Here is a 19,529-nt window from a genome sequence, read left to right as displayed (position 1 = left end):
TTGATATGATTTCGACTCTTATTAGTCCGATTACGTTTTTTCATTCTTCGCAGTTCATTCAAACCTCACGGTAAATTTCATTCAGACTTCACTTCCTTCAGACTTCACTTCCTTCAGACTTCACTTCCTTCAGACTTCACTTCCTTCAGACTTCACTCCGCACACACGTAATCTTTACAGCTCTCATCCATAGCTACCCCACATTATCCGAGATGGCGAATATATATCTTGGTCCGTGCACCCCTTCTGGGCCTTTTCAAGCCACATCTCTCGCACATCATCCTGGTATGACAATTATGACAATATGACATCAACGTCAACAAAACAAAACAGTTGGATTCCCAGCGAAGATGAGAGGAGAAAGGCGTAAAAAGGATGGGTAGCGTGCTAAAATTCCCATCTTTTCCAACTTTTCCATTAGAGGGAAATCTAGATTTTTCCACGACTTTCTAATGAAATGAACCAATTACCTTGGAAGAAAATTCCTTAGCTTCTCTTTGTTGATTCTCACCCCGAAATTCATTGGTTGCATAGAAAAGCTACGTCACTCCTTCTTGCTTTTGCGGAAGCTTTGCTCCAGCCACATACTAGGTAGGTATTGTGTGCAACGTCAACAACATAACTTCTCCTGCTACCATCAATCCTGCTCCTCTTCCAAAATCTCAAAATCATACCACGAATTGCTTGTGAAGTTTTTCATTTTCTTTTGCAACGATACCCAGAACTTTGAAGTTCAAGACAAGAAGAGTAAGAGGGAATAGTAGAACTCATCATACAGGATGAAGTTCTTTACAAAGCTGTTGGTGTTGGGTTTGGCAGCAGAAGCTACGGTAGCGAGTAGCTGGTTCAGCAAGGCTGGTATGTTTCCCCTTTTCATCCATTCTGTTTGATATCATCCTCATTTTGCCATATTTCGTGTTTTGGAAGCTTCAGACGATATCAAATCATTGATTTAGACATTGGATTGGCTCGCACACATCACTTCCCATGTCTATATCGTCCTACCTATGTTTAGTTATTCCCTTTACTAATACATCATCTTTCTAGTCTACAACAAGTGGCATGAAACCGAACTCGAGAGATGGCTTTCCGATAACAATGTTCCATACCCAACTCCTGCCGATCGTAAAGATTTGGAAAACTTGGTGAAGGAGAACTGGCAGACAAAGGTTGCCTCGCCATACAGTGATTGGGATACGAAACAGCTCAACTCTTATTTGAAACAGAAGGGTGTTGAGACTAAGGATACTGCTGAGGCAAATAAGGATGGCTTGATCTCTCAAGTCAAGGCTTACTGGTACGAGGCGGAAGACAAAGCAGAAGATGCTTGGTCAAGTGTTAGAGATTGGGTTTTTGATTCCTGGACTGGTAAGTTTGCCAATGGCTAAAGATGCTTTCGAGCATTGACTAACATCCTCACAGATTCTCAACTTCTGGCATTTGCTGATTACCATCACATTCCCGTTCCACACCCAAGGAAGAGAGATTCTCTTCTTCAAAAGATTCGTTCCAACTATGACACTATTGCCAAGAAGGCCGGCGAGACTGCTGCCTACCCCGGCAACTGGCTTTATGAAACCTGGTCTGAGTCAGGTACGTTGCTAAGATGCTAATACACATTTATCTATACAAACGCTAATATTGTCACAGATCTCAAGGAATTTCTCGATACCCATGGCATTCCAGCACCTCAACCATCCACTCGTGACAAGTTGATTGCTAGTGTACGCCGTAATGCTCGTGTTGCCAGTCTCAAAACTGCGGATGTTCAAGCTTCTGCCTCTGCTTCAGCTTCAGCTGCTACCGAGACATTGAGTGAGCAGCTTCTCAGTGCCTGGTCTGATTCTCGTAAGTCCGATATTATCTTCTCTAATGACCGACCAATTAACAAGGTACAGAAATCAAGGAATGGGCCGACAAGAATGGTATCAAGGTTCCTCAAGGAAGCAAGAGAAATGAATTGCTGGCTATCGCTCGTAAGCACAAGGCTCAACTTGTAGGAGACACTGCTGCAGCTTCTGCTAAGAGCGTTGCAAGCAAGGCAAGCTCTTCTGGAGCATCCGCTTTCGGTGCTGCCACTAGCTCTGCAGGAAATCAATTTGCCAAGGCTACTGATGATGCTCAACTAAAGGCTGAAGATGCCTTCAATGCTGCTATTGGATCATGGAGCGAATCCCGCCTCAAAGCTTATCTTGATGCCAGAGGTGTCCCCGTCCCATCATCTGGAAAAAAGGACGATATCATTGCTGCTGTCCGTTTGCACAAGCACAAGGCTGCTACAGGATGGTCTGCTTGGACCTTTGACACCTGGACTTTGGACAACTTGAAGGCTTACCTAGCTTCATCTGGTGATGCTGCCGCTAAGAAGACAGCGGAGAAGTCTGGAGCTACCCGTGATGAACTCGTTCGCGCTGCACAAGATTCTTATGCTCAGGCGTCCAAATCCAGTGGTGTTGCATATGCTAGCGTCACATCTTATCTCACTCAACAAACTGATGCTGCTAAGGATGCCACATTCGAGACTTGGTCTGATTCCGACTTGAAGGCTTATCTTGATAGCTATGGTGTCCCTGTCCCACAAGGAAGCACTAAGAATGAACTTGTTGCTTTCGTCCGTAATCAAGCCAACTACTTCAAATATGGTAAGAAATTTTGTCATTCCTTGAATCTGATTGACCGCTAACGATACTCAGGCACCACTACACCACAAGGTACTCTTTGGGCTAAACTCTCTAACGGTGCACAATGGGTTATTAACCAACTCTCCATCGGCGCTGCCTCCGGTAAACAGCAAGCTTCTTACCAAGGCGAGAAGGCTGCCGATGCTGTCAAGGAGGGCGCTACCTATGCTACCAATCGTGCCGGTGAAGCAGCACAAAAGGCTGGACATGCTATTAAGGAGGAGTTGTAAACCTATTAAATGGGTTATAATGACTCAACTTGCAGCGCAGAAGGCTGTAACTTGTACCACCACATCATTAGGCGTCTAATATCTCGAATCGAAAGCGAATTAACGGATCTCTTTAAGTTGGTGGGCGTGAATCTTCCTATGGATTAGGATAGGGTTGGATGGTTACATGATCAATGAGGGCAATGAAAAAAATTAATTTTCTATTTTTTAGTCGTAGGATGAATGAATTGATGATTTTGATGATTGATAGTTTTGATCAATGAATGATCTCTTGATTGTGAATGGCAGAATTGTTATATATCTTCAGATATTCAATAACTGTGATATGGAAAAGGTGTAGTAGTGGTCAGGTCAATAAGGAACTTCCTTTTTAGGCTTATCTGAGTTTATCGGCCCCTTCATTTATGAATTTATCCCCTAGTGCTAGGACGTTTCAATCGTTGTCAGACAGAACCTGCTTTTTTTCTCTCCAAATGCCACACACTCTCACCAATCAATATTGAATATTGCTATTGAAATCCCTGTGGATTCACCAATCTTATACCACATTTATAGGGTACATTTGCAGGGGATATCTAACTGATTAGTGGCCGAAAAGCCTGAAAGCTTCCACGCGTGAAGTATGATGTAAGAATCTTGATGAAGTCGAGGAAGTTGGACGATTATCATATGCAGGTATTATAGTAAGATATTGGTCTGTTTGGATATCTAGAGAGATATTATTTGGTATACATCAATTTCCTTAACTCGACTTCTCCATGAGAGGAGGCTTTTATGATAAATACCAATTGTGTTTTGCATGTTTTATGATTTGATTGAGATTGATTGACCATTTCTTGCTTACACCTTTTGGGCCTTGAATTCATATACAAATCGCGATTCTGGGTACAGTCCTACGAGTTTACGGAGATTTAAGATTTCTAGGGACCTGGTGGCTGGAGGAACGAACAAAGATGGGCGGTTTTACAATTGATCGGTCGAAGACGATACATGTACCCTTTCGCGGTCCTGCTGCCCCAACAAATGTGGCAGATCAATCGCGCGAATTCGAAAGGGCGAATGAATTCACTGGGAAGAAGATCAGGACGGTCAGAAGGTCAAGGTTTAGAGAAGAGGGATTAGATGATGAGGTGATTGAAAGGGTGGATGTTGGGAGTCTAGGAGGGGAATTCGCAGCTGTAGGGGCCGATTTGAGGATAAGAAGTACGTGGAATGGAATATCCACAAATATACCAACTTCGCCAGTTTCAGGAGAAAAGAGAGGAAGGAAAGAACCACATGATGAGTCGAGGGCAGCAAAGATTGGGAAGAGTGGCAGACGTACAATTGCGACTTCGAATACACCCCCTACACCATTCTCTACGATGCCGAGAGTTGCACTACTCGCATTTCTGATTGCGGTGGTTGTGCCTGCGTTTGGGTACACCGGCAGGCAGAACAGTAACACGAATGTTATGAAGGGGAATGGTGCGGATGCGGGCATTATAAGGGACTCGGAATTCGTGGATAATGGGAGTATGATCGAGGGGAGGGCTGACAGTCCTACTTCGATTTGTACAAGATGGAGTCATATGAGTATGTTTTTGCTTGTTCACTTGGATTGGTGGATATAACTAATCGAACGTCTCAGCTGCGAATGTCAATGGAACACTATACATATATGGAGGAGAAGCGACCACAAAGAGTGGGCAAACTACGGATACTTGGAGTAAGGGCCTCAATCAAAGTAATTGGACACGGTATTAATTCCTCTACAGACAACGACTTTGTAACATTAGATCTCACAAAATCATGGCAAATTTCATCTCCAGTTTTATCCGGCCTACCACAACCATTAGGCCCACCTGCAGTAGCAATGGGCTCTCTCTGGCATACATATGATTCGTTATTTCTATATGGAGGAGAATTCTCAGATAGTCCACAAACTTCTCCTGCGGCAGTAGCAACATGGAAATATGACATCTCGTCGGCGACTTGGACGGAGTTTTCAAATCCACAAACATCGGCGGGGAATGGGTCAGACACTGCACCGGCGGATGTTCAGCGTGCGGCGGAGGGTGCGGGGCTGAGTGTTCCAGAATTGGGTAGAAGTTGGTATTTTGGGGGGCATTTGGGTGAGCATCACATTTCTCTCGGTTGCTCAAGTGGGTATGGACAATGAATGAGCTACTGATTAATATTGGGTGTGCACAGATATGTACACGACGCCTGGGTGGTCAAACCAAATTGCCAGAATATATTTGAAGAGTCTTCTAGAATTCACTCATCCTGGATATACAAATACTGGAGTGACTTCATTGGGAACTACGAGTGGAGCTGGTTCCGGTGGTGTATACAGAAATATTACGCAAGGTGGCTTGCAAGATGAGGCTGGCTTTACAGAGAGAGCTGATGGTGTCTTGGTATATGTTCCTGGCTGGGGAGCAGATGGAATGCTGCTTGGACTTGCAGGTGGCACTAATGAGACATTTGTAAGTCATGAAACCCTAGCCATGATATCAAGAGAACTAACATGTGCAAGACGGAGATGAACATTATCGACGTATATGATATCGCAAATAGTACTTGGTACAAGCAGGCTACCTCTGGAACAACTCCTCCTATTCGTGTTGATCCTTGCGCTGTCGTTGCCGCTGCACCCGACGGTAGTAGTTTTAACGTTTATTTATATGGAGGACAAAACCTCATTCCATATGGTAACCAAACTCAGTATTCCGATATGTGGATTCTAACCATTCCATCCTTCACTTGGATCCAAGTCGATATGACAGACCAGTCTCAATCGTTACCCCCAGCTCGAGCAGGTCATACCTGTAATCTCTGGGACGGACAGATGGTAGTCGTTGGAGGCTACGTCGGTCAGGATATCTCATGTGATAGTCCTGGTGTATATGTCTTCAATGCATCGTCACTTCAATGGACCAATTCCTTTACAGCCCTCTCATTTTCCTCTTCCTCTTCATCGGACCAAGACTCCGATATCATTAAAGGCTCGACAGGTTATACCGTTCCTGACATCGTACAATCTGTTATTGGCGGCTCAGGACTGGGAGGCGCGACAGCGACTATACCTGCAGCAGGATCAGCAACTGCCGGTCCCTTAGCAACGGGAAAACCGCCTACGTTCACAGTAACACAATCCCCATCTACAATCACTTCAACTTCAACTTCTACTCCAACTTCATCTCCTAACTCAGACAAAAAAGGACCAAATAAAGCAGCAATTATCGCAGGTGTCATTGCAGCTGCATTAGCTTTTCTAGCTGGATATCTGGCGTTTTGTACCTGGCTTTATAGGAGACAGTTGAACCTTTATAAAGATCATGTGGTGATGTCACAGAGAACGGCTTTCGTGCCTGCCGGTAAAATGTTTAGGGGCTCGGGTGGATCAAGTCGAGAAGATAGAGGGATGATGCTGGGACCGTTTGGGACGGATATCAGTGGCGCAGGTGGGGTACAGACGCCTAGTGTCAGATCTGAAGGGGGAGGTCTTTCGAGTTCGGGGAATGAAGGAAGTGGTAGCGGTAGCGGTAGTGGGAATGAGGATAGGGGAGGGGCAAGTGGAAGGGGGAGTGGAACGTATGTTTTTGGGGGCGGAATCATGCCGGGAGGAGCATCTTATCAGACCATTGATGAAGAAGATGAGGGGGTTGTAATGGGAGGAAGTGAGAGTGTAAGAGCGGGATGGAGAGGTCATAGAAAGGGAATGGGGAGTATAGGAAGCACGGGGAGTATTACGAGTAGTTTGGAGGATTTACTGGGGGATAGAGAACCAAGTTTCTTTAATGTGGTAATGAATCCGAGGAGGACGTTGAGGGTTGTTAATAGTGATTAATTTCTGGATACCGGGATGGGGGAGTACTGGTCTTCATTGATGGGCTGAATCAGGTGAAAAATATTGGATGTAGATTTGTGGGGTTTGTGGGTTTTGTGGGTAGATTTACGGATGGAAATATATGGTCCAAGTCAGTTTGGTATGGTTTGGTTTGGTTTGGCGTATATCTTCTTGGAAGAGTTGTTGCACATTTTGTGTATTTAGGTATGTATCAATCAGTAATATTCAGTAATAGTGATTATCAACTTCAGGTGTTTGCTTGTGGTTAAGTGATCGTAGTTGATCTAGAGCCGAGGGAGATACAGCTTGTATACTGATTTCCATTGATATTGAATATGGTATTGGGGCTTGGGGCTTGGGTTGTGCGATAACCCTCATTTTTATAGTAGTAAGGACTGTCTAATAATGAATCGCCAAGATCTATGTCCCTTGAACAAGTTTTTGAGTTGTCAAAATCTAACCCATTGAAGTTGTGACTTTCTCAAGATGAGAGTACATATTAATGAATGTAGTATCTGCAACTAGGTATGATAGGCACACTCAACACTGGAAGTGAATCGAGTCAAATTTAGATCCAAATCTAGACCCCCCGTCGCGTTTTGTTGCACATCTGATCGATCTCGAAATTGACGTAATCAAATTTCTGGGACCAATAGAAGAGCGAGCGCAAACTCATAGTTTGGCAGGAGCCAATAGATTATAAACGCCAGATGTGAATTTCGGAAAAGCGCGCGAGTGGGGTGACTTTGCTAGATCCAATGGCAAGGTTGATATTGGATTCTCAAGGCCATCGGCAACGTTCAGGTTGAAGTCTGATTGAATTTGCTTAATAGAGATAGTAGCTATAGGAGCTTCGCAACTCCAGCTTCCATTGATCTTGATGAATCCATCACAACAGATGTTTCACCTTTACCCAAACTCAGATATGCAACAAAATGTTCGCGGTGAAATTCTGATCCATCGAAATCGCATCCTACCTGAGACGAGAACTTCTTCTAGTGAATACGCTGTAAACCTCAGAAGTTTTGTTGCATATCTGACATGTATTGATATTCGCGTGAGTGAAAGCTAGCAATGAAGTTGGAAGTAGTGAGGAATTATTGATGGGCTAGCAACAAGCTAGCAAGGAGCTAGCATATATAAGTTTTGAGATGTGCAACAAAACTTTCTTGCTGGAATTCTGATTGATCAAAACCACGTGCTGCTTGAGGCGAGAATATTCACTTGTGAATGTGCGGTACGTACAAAAAGTTTTGTTGCATATCTGACTCGTATTCGTTTTCGCATGAGTGAAAGCTAGCAAGTGATTTGAAACTAGTGATGGATTATTGATGGGCTAGGAGTAGGCTAGCAAGGAGCTAGCATATATAATTTTTGAGATGTGCAACAAAACTTCAAAAGATGTAGTTGATTCACTACTTCGCCCAACAGAATTCAGTTCGGTAGTTTCACGAGGTTTGTTGCATATCTGATGCGCATTGGTTTTCGCATGAGTGAAAAGCTAGAAACTACTTTGGAGTTGGCGATTAACTATTGATGGGCTAGCATCGAGCTAGCAAGGAGCTAGCATATATAATTTTTGAGATGTGCAACAAAACCTTAGAAAATGTAGTCGATTCACTACTTCGTTCAAAAGAACTTAGTTCGGTAAGTTTGGAAGGTTTGTTGCATATCTGATGTGTATGGGCTTTCGCGTAAGTGAAAAGCTAGCAAGTGAAAAGCTAGCAAGTGATTTGGAACTAGCAATGAACTATTGATGGGGCTAGCAATAAGCTAGCATATATATTTTTTGAGATGTGCAACAAAACGAGAAAACGTACCTAGGTCATTCACTACTTCGTCCAGCTAAATATGAGTGCTTGTAATCGCCCTTCGGTCGATTTGATAGGAAGAATGGTTCAACCTGATCGATGAGGATGGTGGTAGTTATTGAGACTGCGATTAGAGTAGATTTCTTCAGATATGCAACAAAACTTTATAGTGGAATCATTGTTCTATTACAGCCTTGCATTGGAAGGGAGGTACGTTTGTTAAACTAGTTGTGATTAGGAGCTTTGTTGTATATCTCATCTGAGATCGGTTGCAAGATCATCATCAAGGTCGACAGGAATGGCAACGTCGAGGTTCACATAAATACCAATGGGATCGTCTGGCCAATACCAACGTTGGTGATCTTCAGGCCAGAACTAATATTTGGACCTGATCGACGACGATCAGAACTCGAAACGTGGATTTCAGATATGCAACAAAATTTCCGATTTTGCAATTGTAACCTTTAAAGAAGACTCTAGGGCTCTTTTTTACACTGTGTGTATATCCTCTTTCCAAAAAGGGAGAGCAGAGAGAACTGGAAATGTAAATAATTCTTCAACGTCACTCGTATCACACCACACCAAAACAAGCGAGAACAAGGTCGAGGTGCATCAAAGTTCAGAGCTTTGTTATCATTATCCTCCCATGAACTACCGAGATGCTCAATAAATGCTAGTGACTCGACTTTGGTGGAGGGGGTTCTTTTTGGAGATCTGAATACGTAGGCGCATTGTCTTAGAGGCTGAAGAGAAGGCGCAAAACTGTTTCTGGTAACCGCTGTGTTTTACATGTAAGTATCTCGAAGTTACAGACATAAAAAGCCAAATGTGATAAGACTCACCTATAGCTAATCCTGAATAGGGTTTCCACTATCATCTATCCGTCTCATCGGTAGACCTCTCCCCCGCAAAATAATCCCCGAGTTTACCAACATAATCCTCAAATCCACTTGCAGCTTCTCACTTTCCTCGATATCATCCTCACACCAATCAATATTCTCCTGGACTCTAACAAAATGTTCCTGGAAGACTCTCTCGTGAAAGTATTTCAAAAACGCCTGTCCATGCTCCATGAGATTGGGATCTTCCTCATAACTCTGTATCAATTCCTCCAGCTCATGACGTCTCTCATACAACTCCATGATTTCCTTATTCTCAGGAGCACATTTGATCATTGGTTGTTCACGAAGTAGTTTAATGAGAGGGTTGATGTAATTTTCCACGAATTGCTCCTCGTCGTTTTCAAAATGTCGCATTTGCTTTTTGACATCTGCTTGGTTTTGTCGGATTATATTCTCGGCTTTGTATCCTTCAAGTAGTTCTTTGCAAGTATCGATTTCGGAATTTCTCTTGGAAATTCGGCATGGAATGCGCAGATAAGCTTTGAGAAGTTCACCATGCGCAAGGATCTGGAGAATTAAAGGGTCAGTAAATTGTGATAGAAGTATTAAAATGGAAAAATGCTTACCATGCTATCATCAATACCACGGCTCCTTTTGAGAGGAGGCTCTGCTGATTCATACAGTTCTTCCGGTTTTGGTTCTTCCGGTTCTGGTTCTTCCAGTTCCGGTACTTCAGAATCAACGTCCGACGTGTCGAGCTCCATTTGTTTTCTTCTTCTTCGACGAGTTATCTTCCTGCGCTTCTCGGGATTATCCAGTCTGACCTTTTTGTGATGGATGTGAAAAGGTTGGAGTGGGGTTTTATACGAAAGACTGGTTGATTGGGTATGTCAAAGGAAGATACCAGAAGGTGCTCAGGCAATGGAGTTGGCAATTCACTGATGATATTGAAAGAGATTCGGTGAATGTAAACGATTATTTAATACAACTCATAAAGACTGTGAAGATACGGTGGAGAGGACCCTTGATCATGCATTTATTTTGAGTGCTCCCTTGTCCGTTTTTAATTTAAGTACATAGCTTTCAAAGGAGTATAGTTCTTCAGAACAACGCATATCGATGCCATCCGATTAATCTGGAGAACATATGGTCAACATAACTATCCATGCTATCGATTGGGCTAAATATATGAAACCTTTTGTTGACTGACGAAGTGCAAGTCAACTACAGAACAACTTACCAAATATATCATCACGAAGTTGTTTTTTATTCAGCGTTGTGAACCGTCCTAACTTCATCTATGTAATGGAAGGCGGGAGAAGAAGAAAATCCTTTCCAATGCTGGTATATAAGGGTTCCGTCTGGGCAACTCTTAATTCTGTCGTCGACCTTAATTTCTACGACATTGCGAGGGCGAGAGACTCCACTTCATACCTCTTCTTCTACCACGTTTACTCTCAGCTCAAAAAGATGCGCAAGAAAGCCTCACCCTCCTCATTATTTTACCCTGTCGTGGTTGATATAATTTAGAATTTATCTTCGAGCATGTTCTCTAGGTTTCCGAGCAGTACATGCCAGAAAACGGTTTCGTAGCGTTGGTAGCTTTACTTTCCTTTGGTTTTCATCTTCGGGGTAGGTGGATGCTTATTCTTATTCTTAGTCTTCTTCTTCCATTTTGGTCCCTCATTCTTTCATTGAGAAACTTGACTTCTATTGCTAGCCAACTAAGATGACTTCTGTTTCAAGGTTTTCTTGAGGTTTCTTTTTGGAAAATTCGTCGGATCTTCTCTTTTAAAACCTGGTCCACGGAAATGTGAAAGTATGTAATGGTCCAAGGATTTATGGAAGAATATAGTATGATGCATGGGGCGGTCTTCTTTTTTTGGATAATCACTTTTGAGTGAAGTATTGTATACTCTTCCTAGTTCCGCAATAAGGATTTGGACAGAATAGCCAAGATTCGGCTCGTCTATGTGAATTATGCCATCAAGTCGTAGAATACGTATGTGACTTGGAACTAGGGGTTCGTAGAGACCTGTGGTTTTGATTGACCTCTCGAACTGGTCTCGAGTATTATTAGACAACATAGTGCCCCGTTCTTGGGATAGGTCGATGTCGACATCATTTGATAGGCTGATGACCAAGTGGGCAGTGATTCGCTGGCTATTTCATCCTCGATCAAGTTCGTGCTTGAGTTGTTCAAACCCTTTATGTTATGGGAGAGGAACGATGCAAGTAGGTATTTCGCAATACTGGCCTCGCTCGAGGTCATTGATTATCAAATATTCTTGAGGGATATCATCGCGAACAGTTTCCGGACTCAGTCTAGTAAATCAGTAAAATGATTGACTTGAGTAGTAGTGAAGTGTTATTCCAAAAAGAACATTCCATAAATCGCTATAGCATGTGGCATACAACCCTTCAACTCAACCCATAGCTTTCTTGAATGTACCTGATGTAATAAAAGTTATTGTAGCTGAGTAAAAAATTGGACCCTTGATGCCCGACTGACGGTAAACGTGAATGAAGCGAATTTTGCCCAAGGCGGTGAATCTCCCCAATCCACCCCAGCCACTCGAATTAAGGTTAAACGCCTCCGATCCTAGCCTCACCGAATACTATCCCCGTGGTAACGGTCGATATCTGCAGATAATTATGTATCTGGTACCTGAATGCAACAGCTGGCGCACTCGGTGAGAAGACATTCTGATTTCATTATCGCTTGATACGTATATTTAAATCTTAAAGTCTATGAAATCTTGAGTGGTTTTAACAAACTTTCCATTGATACACCATTCCAAGATCTGAGTCTCTAGATATCTATCGCGCAATATAAGGTTAATTTTGGCTACATTTGGCGGGGATTTCAATAAAATAGGTGGTTGGGCAGCGAACCTTGGATTGATATAACGGGTAAATTTCTTTTTCCATTCCTCGGACGATTTTGATCTTCTTCTTCTCTATACACATTCCTAATATTCATACTAATCATTGAAGTTAATCTAGACCTATATCTCCATACATTAACGATCCAAAATGCGTTACCATTCTTCATTCCTCGCTTTCTCCCTCCTCACCTCAACCACAGCTCTCCAGATTCCATCATTACTCTCACCGCCGGAACCTTTCTATGCACCACTTTCCCTCGACCTTGATATTTCCTCAGAATCATCTATAATATCAAATGAAACTATTTTCCCAGATACTTCACCAGCTTCCTCAAAACCTAAACCCGAACTCCTCAAACGCAACGGAAACTGCCCCAGCAATTACAACTCCTGTTCTACTTTGAAAGATTCATATGGCGGTGCTTGTTGTCCTGCAGCCGCAGTATGTTCAACAGATGCTGCTCATAATATAGCTTGTTGTGCAGTTGGCGCATCTTGCACTGGTACTATCGCAGTCGCAACTGCAACAAGTCCAGCATCAGTCTCTGCGACTGCAACGGGAACATTCGTTCCAAATGCTTATTTCCCATTCCCGATCTTACCTACTTCTTATGTCAACTCTGCAGCATGTGCCAGCGCGACGGATTCTTGTGCTAAGAATTATGCGCTATGTACTGTTGATCTCGAGGGAGGAATGGGCGCGGGAATCACAATCTCGGCTGCAAATGGCGGTGTTACTGTGGCTGCAAGCACCATCAGTGGGGGATGGTTGCCAGCAGCTAGTGCAGCAAGCGTCTGTCAAAGTTTGAGTAGTGTTGCTTGTAATGCTGTTGAAAGCGCTGGATGTGCACAATTCGGTACGGGAGCCGCAACTGCTACCTTCGTCATTGGGACTAATGGAGTGGGCGCAATGATTCCAAGACCAACCATGATGAATTGTCTGCCATATGCGGCTGCTGCGGCTGGAGTTATGGGATTGGTGATTTGAGGTGAAAGCGGACGGATTGGGATTTTATGAGAGTCCATTTGGAATTTGAAGTGGAAATCACGATATGCTTCCTATTTTGAGAAGGGTGCGATATACAATTGGTACGGCGGAAGGATATGCAATAAATGTTACGATATAATGTCTGGCTGGGTATGGCGGAATGACTTTAAGATGAGATGGTGGTATCTATCTACATGGGACGAAAGGGTTAGCGAGTAGGGGAAAGGAGACGCGCGTGAAAAGCTTGATAAGCGGATACTTATCTTGAGCGATTGAGCATAGTTTTGGAGTTTGACGACTAACGAATATGGATGAGGATTTCTGATGTGAATTGATATGAGGGCAGTCGGTCGGACTTATTACAAGCATCATACCTAGATAAATATCAATGTGTACAATTTATGAACATACAAAAGAATAATGGTTTTCCTCGAAACACATTCGTGAGGGATGCATGAATCTGAAGTGTTAGGACAAACTCAGCTGTGAATGGGGGGTTACTACTATCTGCATGCTCGTATATAGAAAATACAATCCGATAAATGACAGAATAGCCTAGTATAGCTCATGATGTACGGAGTACATACCTAGATGATGATCAACAGCTTATCGCGGTCTACTGTTTAGGGAATTCATGCACTAGCCGGACGCCTAAATAGTCTACCCCCACCATAACTACCCCGCATTCGTCATAATCTAACCTCATATCTTACAAATCACCTGGCAATTCGATATCACCATACCAATTGCATTTTCCAAATACTGTTCTATTCCCATTCTCATTCTCATTCTCATTTCCATTACGATATATATCTATTGAACCTCAACATCCGACATAAACCCACTTTCAATTCCTTCATTCAAACTTCCACCACACCACCACTCAAACATGACCTCCGCCACCTTCTACCCAAACTTCACCTCCCAATCCATCTCCACAAGCTCCGATATCTCAATCCATACCCTCACAGGACCCAAAAATGGCCCTCCTCTTCTTCTCGTCCATGGTTTCCCACAAACACATCATATATGGCATTTGGTTACGCCGCATTTGGTTGATCGCTTTTCACTTGTGTTGGTGGATTTGAGGGGGTATGGGGAGAGTTCTAAGCCGAAGGGTAGTGAGGAGCATAAGGAGTATAGTAAGAGTACTATGGTAGGTTTTTGTGTTTTGTTTGTGTTTTTGTGGTGTGTTGTGGGTGTTTGTGTTTGTATGTTCTTTTGGGGATTTTAAAATGGGTGGTGGATTCGAGGGTTGCGGAGTCAGAACTTCTTTGTATACTATACAATTCATAAACTCTACAAAACTCACTAACATACTCTAGGGCTTCGATCTTCTAGCCGTAATGAAGCATCTCGGCTATCCGCAATTCTCAATCCTAGCCCATGACCGCGGCGCCCGTGTCGCCCATCAACTCGCCATAGATCATCCAGAAGCCGTGACAAAGCTTATGCTTCTAGATATTCTCCCCACTCTAACCATGTACAAATTAGGAAAACACACCTGGTATCAAAAATACTGGCACTGGCCTTTCCTCTCGCAACCTTCTCCCTTCCCCGAACAAGCAATTCTGGGGAATCCTAACCTTTTTTCCGAGAAATTTCTAGGGAAAGGTGGAGTGGGCAAAGGATTTGTCATGGATGCGAAAGCTAGAGAGGTGTATGACGGATTGTTGAGAGATGAAGAGGGTGTACATGGTATGTGTGAGGATTATAGGGCTGGGGCGTCGATTGATCTTGAAGAGCAGAGAAGAGATAGGAAAGAGGGAAAGAAGACTCAATGTGATGTTTTTGTGGTTTGGGGTGAGAAGGGTGCATGCGGAAGTGAGTTTGGGGATGTAGTAGGGCTCTGGGAAGAGGTTTGTGGAGGAAAGGTGGAGGGTGTTGCGGTGAATGGGGGGCATTATATTCCGGAGGAATGCCCGGAGGAGTTGGTGAAGTTGGTTAAGAATTGGTTTTGAGGAGTGAGTAATAGAAGTGCGCTATTTTAGATGGGGTTGAGGCGGTGATATCATCATCGTAGTTCCTCAATGCTAGGACATTGACAGTGAAAGTAAGAAAGTCAATTTCTATGCCACATTCTAGTATAAAAGCAGCCTTTTCACACACTTCGAAACAAACAGTAAAAGACTCGATGAACTGAGCAAGGAATGAAAACATAACGACCACTTGGGAATAATACATACAGTAGTATAACATCCAATTCATTCTACTTTCAAAGTAATAAATCCATTCAATCGCTCAAATATTGTAATTTTCAAAACACTAGCTGTCTGTTGAAGTACCTACCCATGAAGAGCCACCAGTGAGCTGATTATTATATAAGCCGCAATGATTATGTAAAGCTTACCTTAACCCCCGCCATTTCCGTTCGACAACTTGCCATTTCTCTTCAATTCAGTTAGACCAGACAAAGCCGACCAAGTAGCACATGAGAGCCAGCCAACTTTAGGAAAGGCTGAAAGGTCGGTTGGCAAAGATCATGAGCTTTTTCTAGGATAAAAGGCATAAGTAAATGGCTTTCAGCACTCACTTTGGTCTACTTGACGTGCAGACCATGGCCAATCAAGAGAGAAGTACACGATTATATTGATATGATTCCTTGAAAAGTCCATCCTAAACGATCTTACTTCCTATCTTTACCGAACTCGATTCAAATACTACACAAATCTACTTCCAAGGTTAGGCTAACAAGTCAATACGCGGTCCCCACATTACGACATTGAATCGGTTCCATCAACAAGACAAAAAATCACACGTAGCACACCAAGTGTCAAGGGTAAAGATTTACTCGCATTTGAGCAGCTGATAATGTGCGAATACTATCCTGATTGGCAAAGGTATAATCAACTACCCGAATTGTTCGCAGTATTAGTATCACACGCACATACACATAGTTACAGAAGTTCTGATAGCATATCTGTTGTATATTTCAAGTCCCCCCGAGCTGTCCTGGCCTCCCATCTCAGCTCTTTAGCATCTTATAAAATAAGACAATGGACCCACCATTGGTCGCCAGCAACGGGGATTCTAACACAGTGACTGAAGCTCCCCTTTGCGCGATATGTTCCGCGCAGCTGGCCTTGGATGACGCCGATTCCGGTGGGGCCCTGAAGAACGAAGATGGCGTATCGGTGCTATACTTCCCACATGCCGACTCGTTCAGGTCCGTTACAGACACGAGTCGTGAGATTGTGGATTCTGATAGCATTTGGAAGGGGGGAGTTGTTTATGAGCGAACGGTGACGCCACCTAATCTGCCGGAACTCTCCGATTCCTTTCCGTGCAAGTTCTGTCTTGCGCTGAAAATATCGCTGCTAGATCGCTACGGTGACTGCCTCTGGTGGAAAAACCCCTCTCAACCTCTGCAAATCGAGGGAAGGTATCAATGGTACTCGCCCCCAGAGACACGGAAAGCGGATAAGGGTCCATATTTCCGACTAAGAGCGTTGTCTATAACTTACAGCCACCCCGAAATGGAAAACACTTATCATCAAACAAAGCCGGATAAGTTTCCAATCATGGCAGAACCTGGTTAGTCGAAGTTTACTCTGAGTCTTCATGGTCACGCTTAGTCGCTTACTTGTGCTTTGTCAGGTCGCTGTAGAGATTGGCTTCACATCGAGCGAACTCCTATTGCCCTGCAAGGACCTACGTCCGAAAAGGTCATGCCTTTGATCAAGAAATGGATCAAAGAATGCGATTCAAATGAAGAGTGCGTAGAGTTTCGCGAGTTTTCCAAAAACAAAGCAAATTTCTTACCAACACGACTCCTATATCTTGGCGATGGTACAACAGGCCAGTGTCCCCAAATTGTGGAGACGAGAGATTTACTTGAAGATCGTTCAGAAATGGCCAAGCAGCAGTTACAATACGCATGCCTCAGCTACTGTTGGGGGTCCGATTTGCCGCTGACCACAACTTCCAGTACATTGTCGAGGTACAAATCGGAGTTACCAGAACACAAGATGCCACAGATTTTTCAGGACGCAATTGCCGTGTCCCGCGGGCTTGGTATGCAGTATCTCTGGATCGACGCCATTTGCATCCTACAAGATGTACTCGAAGACTGGGAAAGAGAGTCCCTTATGATGTCCGACATTTTTTATCATTCCTTCGTCACCATCGGCGCAGCAACCGCGAGGAGCTGCCGTGATAGCATTTTCAGTCCAAGAGAAGATCTCTCTTGTACCTTGAGCTTTCAGTCCTCGCTCTCAAAGGAGGTCGTAGGGTCATACTGCATTTATCTCTCTAAAATGCTCGAAAAACCCTCTGAGATCGACTTGTCCAATTCTATCTGGGCAAGCCGAGGCTGGGTTTGGCAAGAGCAGATTATGGCCCAGAGGCTTCTTGTATTTGGTGAAAAGATGGTACATCTGAAATGCCACGGTTACATCTATTCTGAGGATGGAACTGTGGGTAACGTTTCCTCGAGTTATATCCTCAGAGCATCGAGATTTCAGACTTCATATATCTCACCTGATGATTGGGAGACGTGGATGATTGATTTCAGCGGCAGGCAGTTCACTTTTCCCAGCGATAAGCTGGCCTCTGTATCCGGTCTCGCTCTAGCATTCGAAAGAGTAATGCCTACTCAAGGCCAACCCTCGGAGTATCTTGCGGGACATTGGCGGAATGAATACTTTGATGTCAGCCTGCAATGGGCTATTACTCCAGAGAATAAGGTTTCCTTCCACAACATGATCAAGGATCTACATGACCCTGAAAAATACTGCGCGCCTTCATGGAGCTGGGCGTCAAGGAACCAAGGCCAGCTTATCATGCTGAACCTGCCGCCCGATCCGAGGGATACAAAAGCGGACTTCGAGTTTATATCAAACAATCTGGTTGCTGCGAAGTCAAATGTCCGAGTTAGAACGAGACCAGGTTCGTTTGTCACGCTCCGAGGAAGGGTCCGTTCCTTCGCTTGTCCTCCAACTGAGAACGCTGAGCCCTATGACCTGCCCGATTTTGTAACCTCCTGTGCGGAGTGGAAAGCCTCTGTTACTGGAGGTACGATTTATTATTTCCTCGATTGGAACCCTCTGCTAGACGATACCTCGTGGGAGGAACTCAAGCTATCTCTGCGGCTTTTCCTTTTGACAAATATTGGTCTGGGGCTTGTTTTGTTATCAGAAACAAAATATGGGCCTGGGTTTCTGCGGGTGGGCACATTCGTATTTACGTCCTCGAAGGGAGGCATGGATGGTTCAAGTTGGACACAATATGGATTTATTTTTGATAACTTAAAATCCGACTTTCTTCAAACTGGCTGGAATGTGGAAAATGTGGTGCTCTACTAAAAGTTCTCCCTTGAACTTCAGATCTCCGTGTTAAATAATTCCAATATTAATGCTTGAGGCTGAAATGGGTGTTGTGTTGGACGTAGCATAGGCTACGAGAAATCTCGGTCTGCCTTAGCGAAGGGAAATGTTCGTATGAGAGAGATGCAGTTGACGTAGCACGTACGACGGTAGGTTCTAATTATCAATATTGCATTCTGTCTAAAGAGCTAGCTATGTACAGGAAGTAGCAGTCCTCATATAAGGGCTGCTGTAAGAGCTAATCTCTTTCGTATTCGCTTAAGTGTGTCAATACTAATAAGCAGGACTGATCCGTCTAAATATTAAGATCTACATGACCAGAATGGATTTCCTTACTGTAGAGCTTCAAACTTAGACAGTCATTATACTTAGTACTAATACTGCCGGGATAGGGATCATGTAACTGTGCTAGCGTATGCACTAGCACCCCAACATCACAACATGTGGGTTTCGAAGTCTTAGATTTTAGACTCTCAAGTAATGTTACAAAAGTGTGAACTATAGTACTATATTAATTTCGCAATCCCCATGGTAATACTAAGAGTTATATAATTACAAGAATTTTGCAGTTGTTATTATCAGTTGGATTTCAATTTGAAGTCTACATCGCCTCTGTGACGGATATCACATATCTATGCGATGACTCGTCACACTTAACATAGGTTAAAAATAGCTTAAACGAAGCGATCCGTTGTTATATACAGTAAATGATTTTTATGCCCTAAAATTGAGAGCTGATTTACTCTCACATTTCTTAGAATCTATGATGGAATCTATCTTGAATGAAGAGATTCTAATCATTTTAGGCTAGATTCAGGAGGGTAGATTCCACGAGGATATTACTTCTCTTCCTTTGGAGTTTTTTCTTCTTCTTCTTATATTATAGGCTAGATTCTATAAATTTGATATAAAATCTCAGGGGTATAAGAG

The 19,529-nt window shown here is 43.4% G+C and overlaps 6 protein-coding genes across 6 annotated transcripts; 5 read left to right on the top strand and 1 right to left on the bottom strand.

Annotated features, from left to right (window-relative positions):
* Nucleotides 1–386: 386 nt before the first annotated feature.
* On the top strand, nt 387–3,343 carry EAE98_002186 (uncharacterized protein). Its single transcript, XM_038949805.1, has 6 exons — nt 387–858; nt 1,048–1,368; nt 1,423–1,593; nt 1,651–1,848; nt 1,899–2,642; nt 2,694–3,343. The coding sequence occupies exons 1-6, from the start codon at nt 780–782 to the stop codon at nt 2,909–2,911; spliced, it is 1,731 nt and encodes a 576-aa protein (XP_038813544.1). The 5' UTR covers nt 387–779; the 3' UTR covers nt 2,912–3,343.
* A 521-nt stretch (nt 3,344–3,864) lies between these two features.
* On the top strand, nt 3,865–6,746 carry EAE98_002185 (uncharacterized protein; the record flags this gene model as incomplete). Its single annotated transcript, XM_038949804.1, has 5 exons — nt 3,865–4,486; nt 4,542–4,619; nt 4,669–5,025; nt 5,105–5,382; nt 5,433–6,746. The coding sequence occupies 5 exons, from the start codon at nt 3,865–3,867 to the stop codon at nt 6,744–6,746; spliced, it is 2,649 nt and encodes an 882-aa protein (XP_038813543.1).
* A 2,659-nt stretch (nt 6,747–9,405) lies between these two features.
* On the bottom strand, nt 9,406–10,163 carry EAE98_002184 (uncharacterized protein; the record flags this gene model as incomplete). Its single annotated transcript, XM_038949803.1, has 2 exons — nt 9,406–9,966; nt 10,026–10,163. 2 exons carry the CDS (start codon nt 10,161–10,163, stop codon nt 9,406–9,408), a joined length of 699 nt encoding a protein of 232 aa, XP_038813542.1.
* A 2,272-nt stretch (nt 10,164–12,435) lies between these two features.
* EAE98_002183 (uncharacterized protein) lies at nt 12,436–13,275 on the top strand (the record flags this gene model as incomplete). The annotated part of the gene is made up of 1 exon (XM_038949802.1): nt 12,436–13,275. One exon carries the CDS (start codon nt 12,436–12,438, stop codon nt 13,273–13,275), a length of 840 nt encoding a protein of 279 aa, XP_038813541.1.
* An 889-nt stretch (nt 13,276–14,164) lies between these two features.
* Nucleotides 14,165–15,236, top strand: EAE98_002182 (uncharacterized protein; the record flags this gene model as incomplete). Its single annotated transcript, XM_038949801.1, has 2 exons — nt 14,165–14,431; nt 14,601–15,236. The coding sequence occupies 2 exons, from the start codon at nt 14,165–14,167 to the stop codon at nt 15,234–15,236; spliced, it is 903 nt and encodes a 300-aa protein (XP_038813540.1).
* A 1,035-nt stretch (nt 15,237–16,271) lies between these two features.
* On the top strand, nt 16,272–18,578 carry EAE98_002181 (uncharacterized protein; the record flags this gene model as incomplete). Its single annotated transcript, XM_038949800.1, has 2 exons — nt 16,272–16,809; nt 16,873–18,578. The coding sequence occupies 2 exons, from the start codon at nt 16,272–16,274 to the stop codon at nt 18,576–18,578; spliced, it is 2,244 nt and encodes a 747-aa protein (XP_038813539.1).
* Nucleotides 18,579–19,529: the final 951 nt, after the last annotated feature.

This window comes from Botrytis deweyae (genome assembly GCF_014898535.1).
Source record: "Botrytis deweyae strain B1 chromosome Unknown BDEW_004, whole genome shotgun sequence".
Classification (NCBI taxonomy): Eukaryota; Fungi; Ascomycota; class Leotiomycetes; order Helotiales; family Sclerotiniaceae; genus Botrytis; species Botrytis deweyae.
This window is presented reverse-complemented; position numbering and strand designations above follow the sequence as displayed.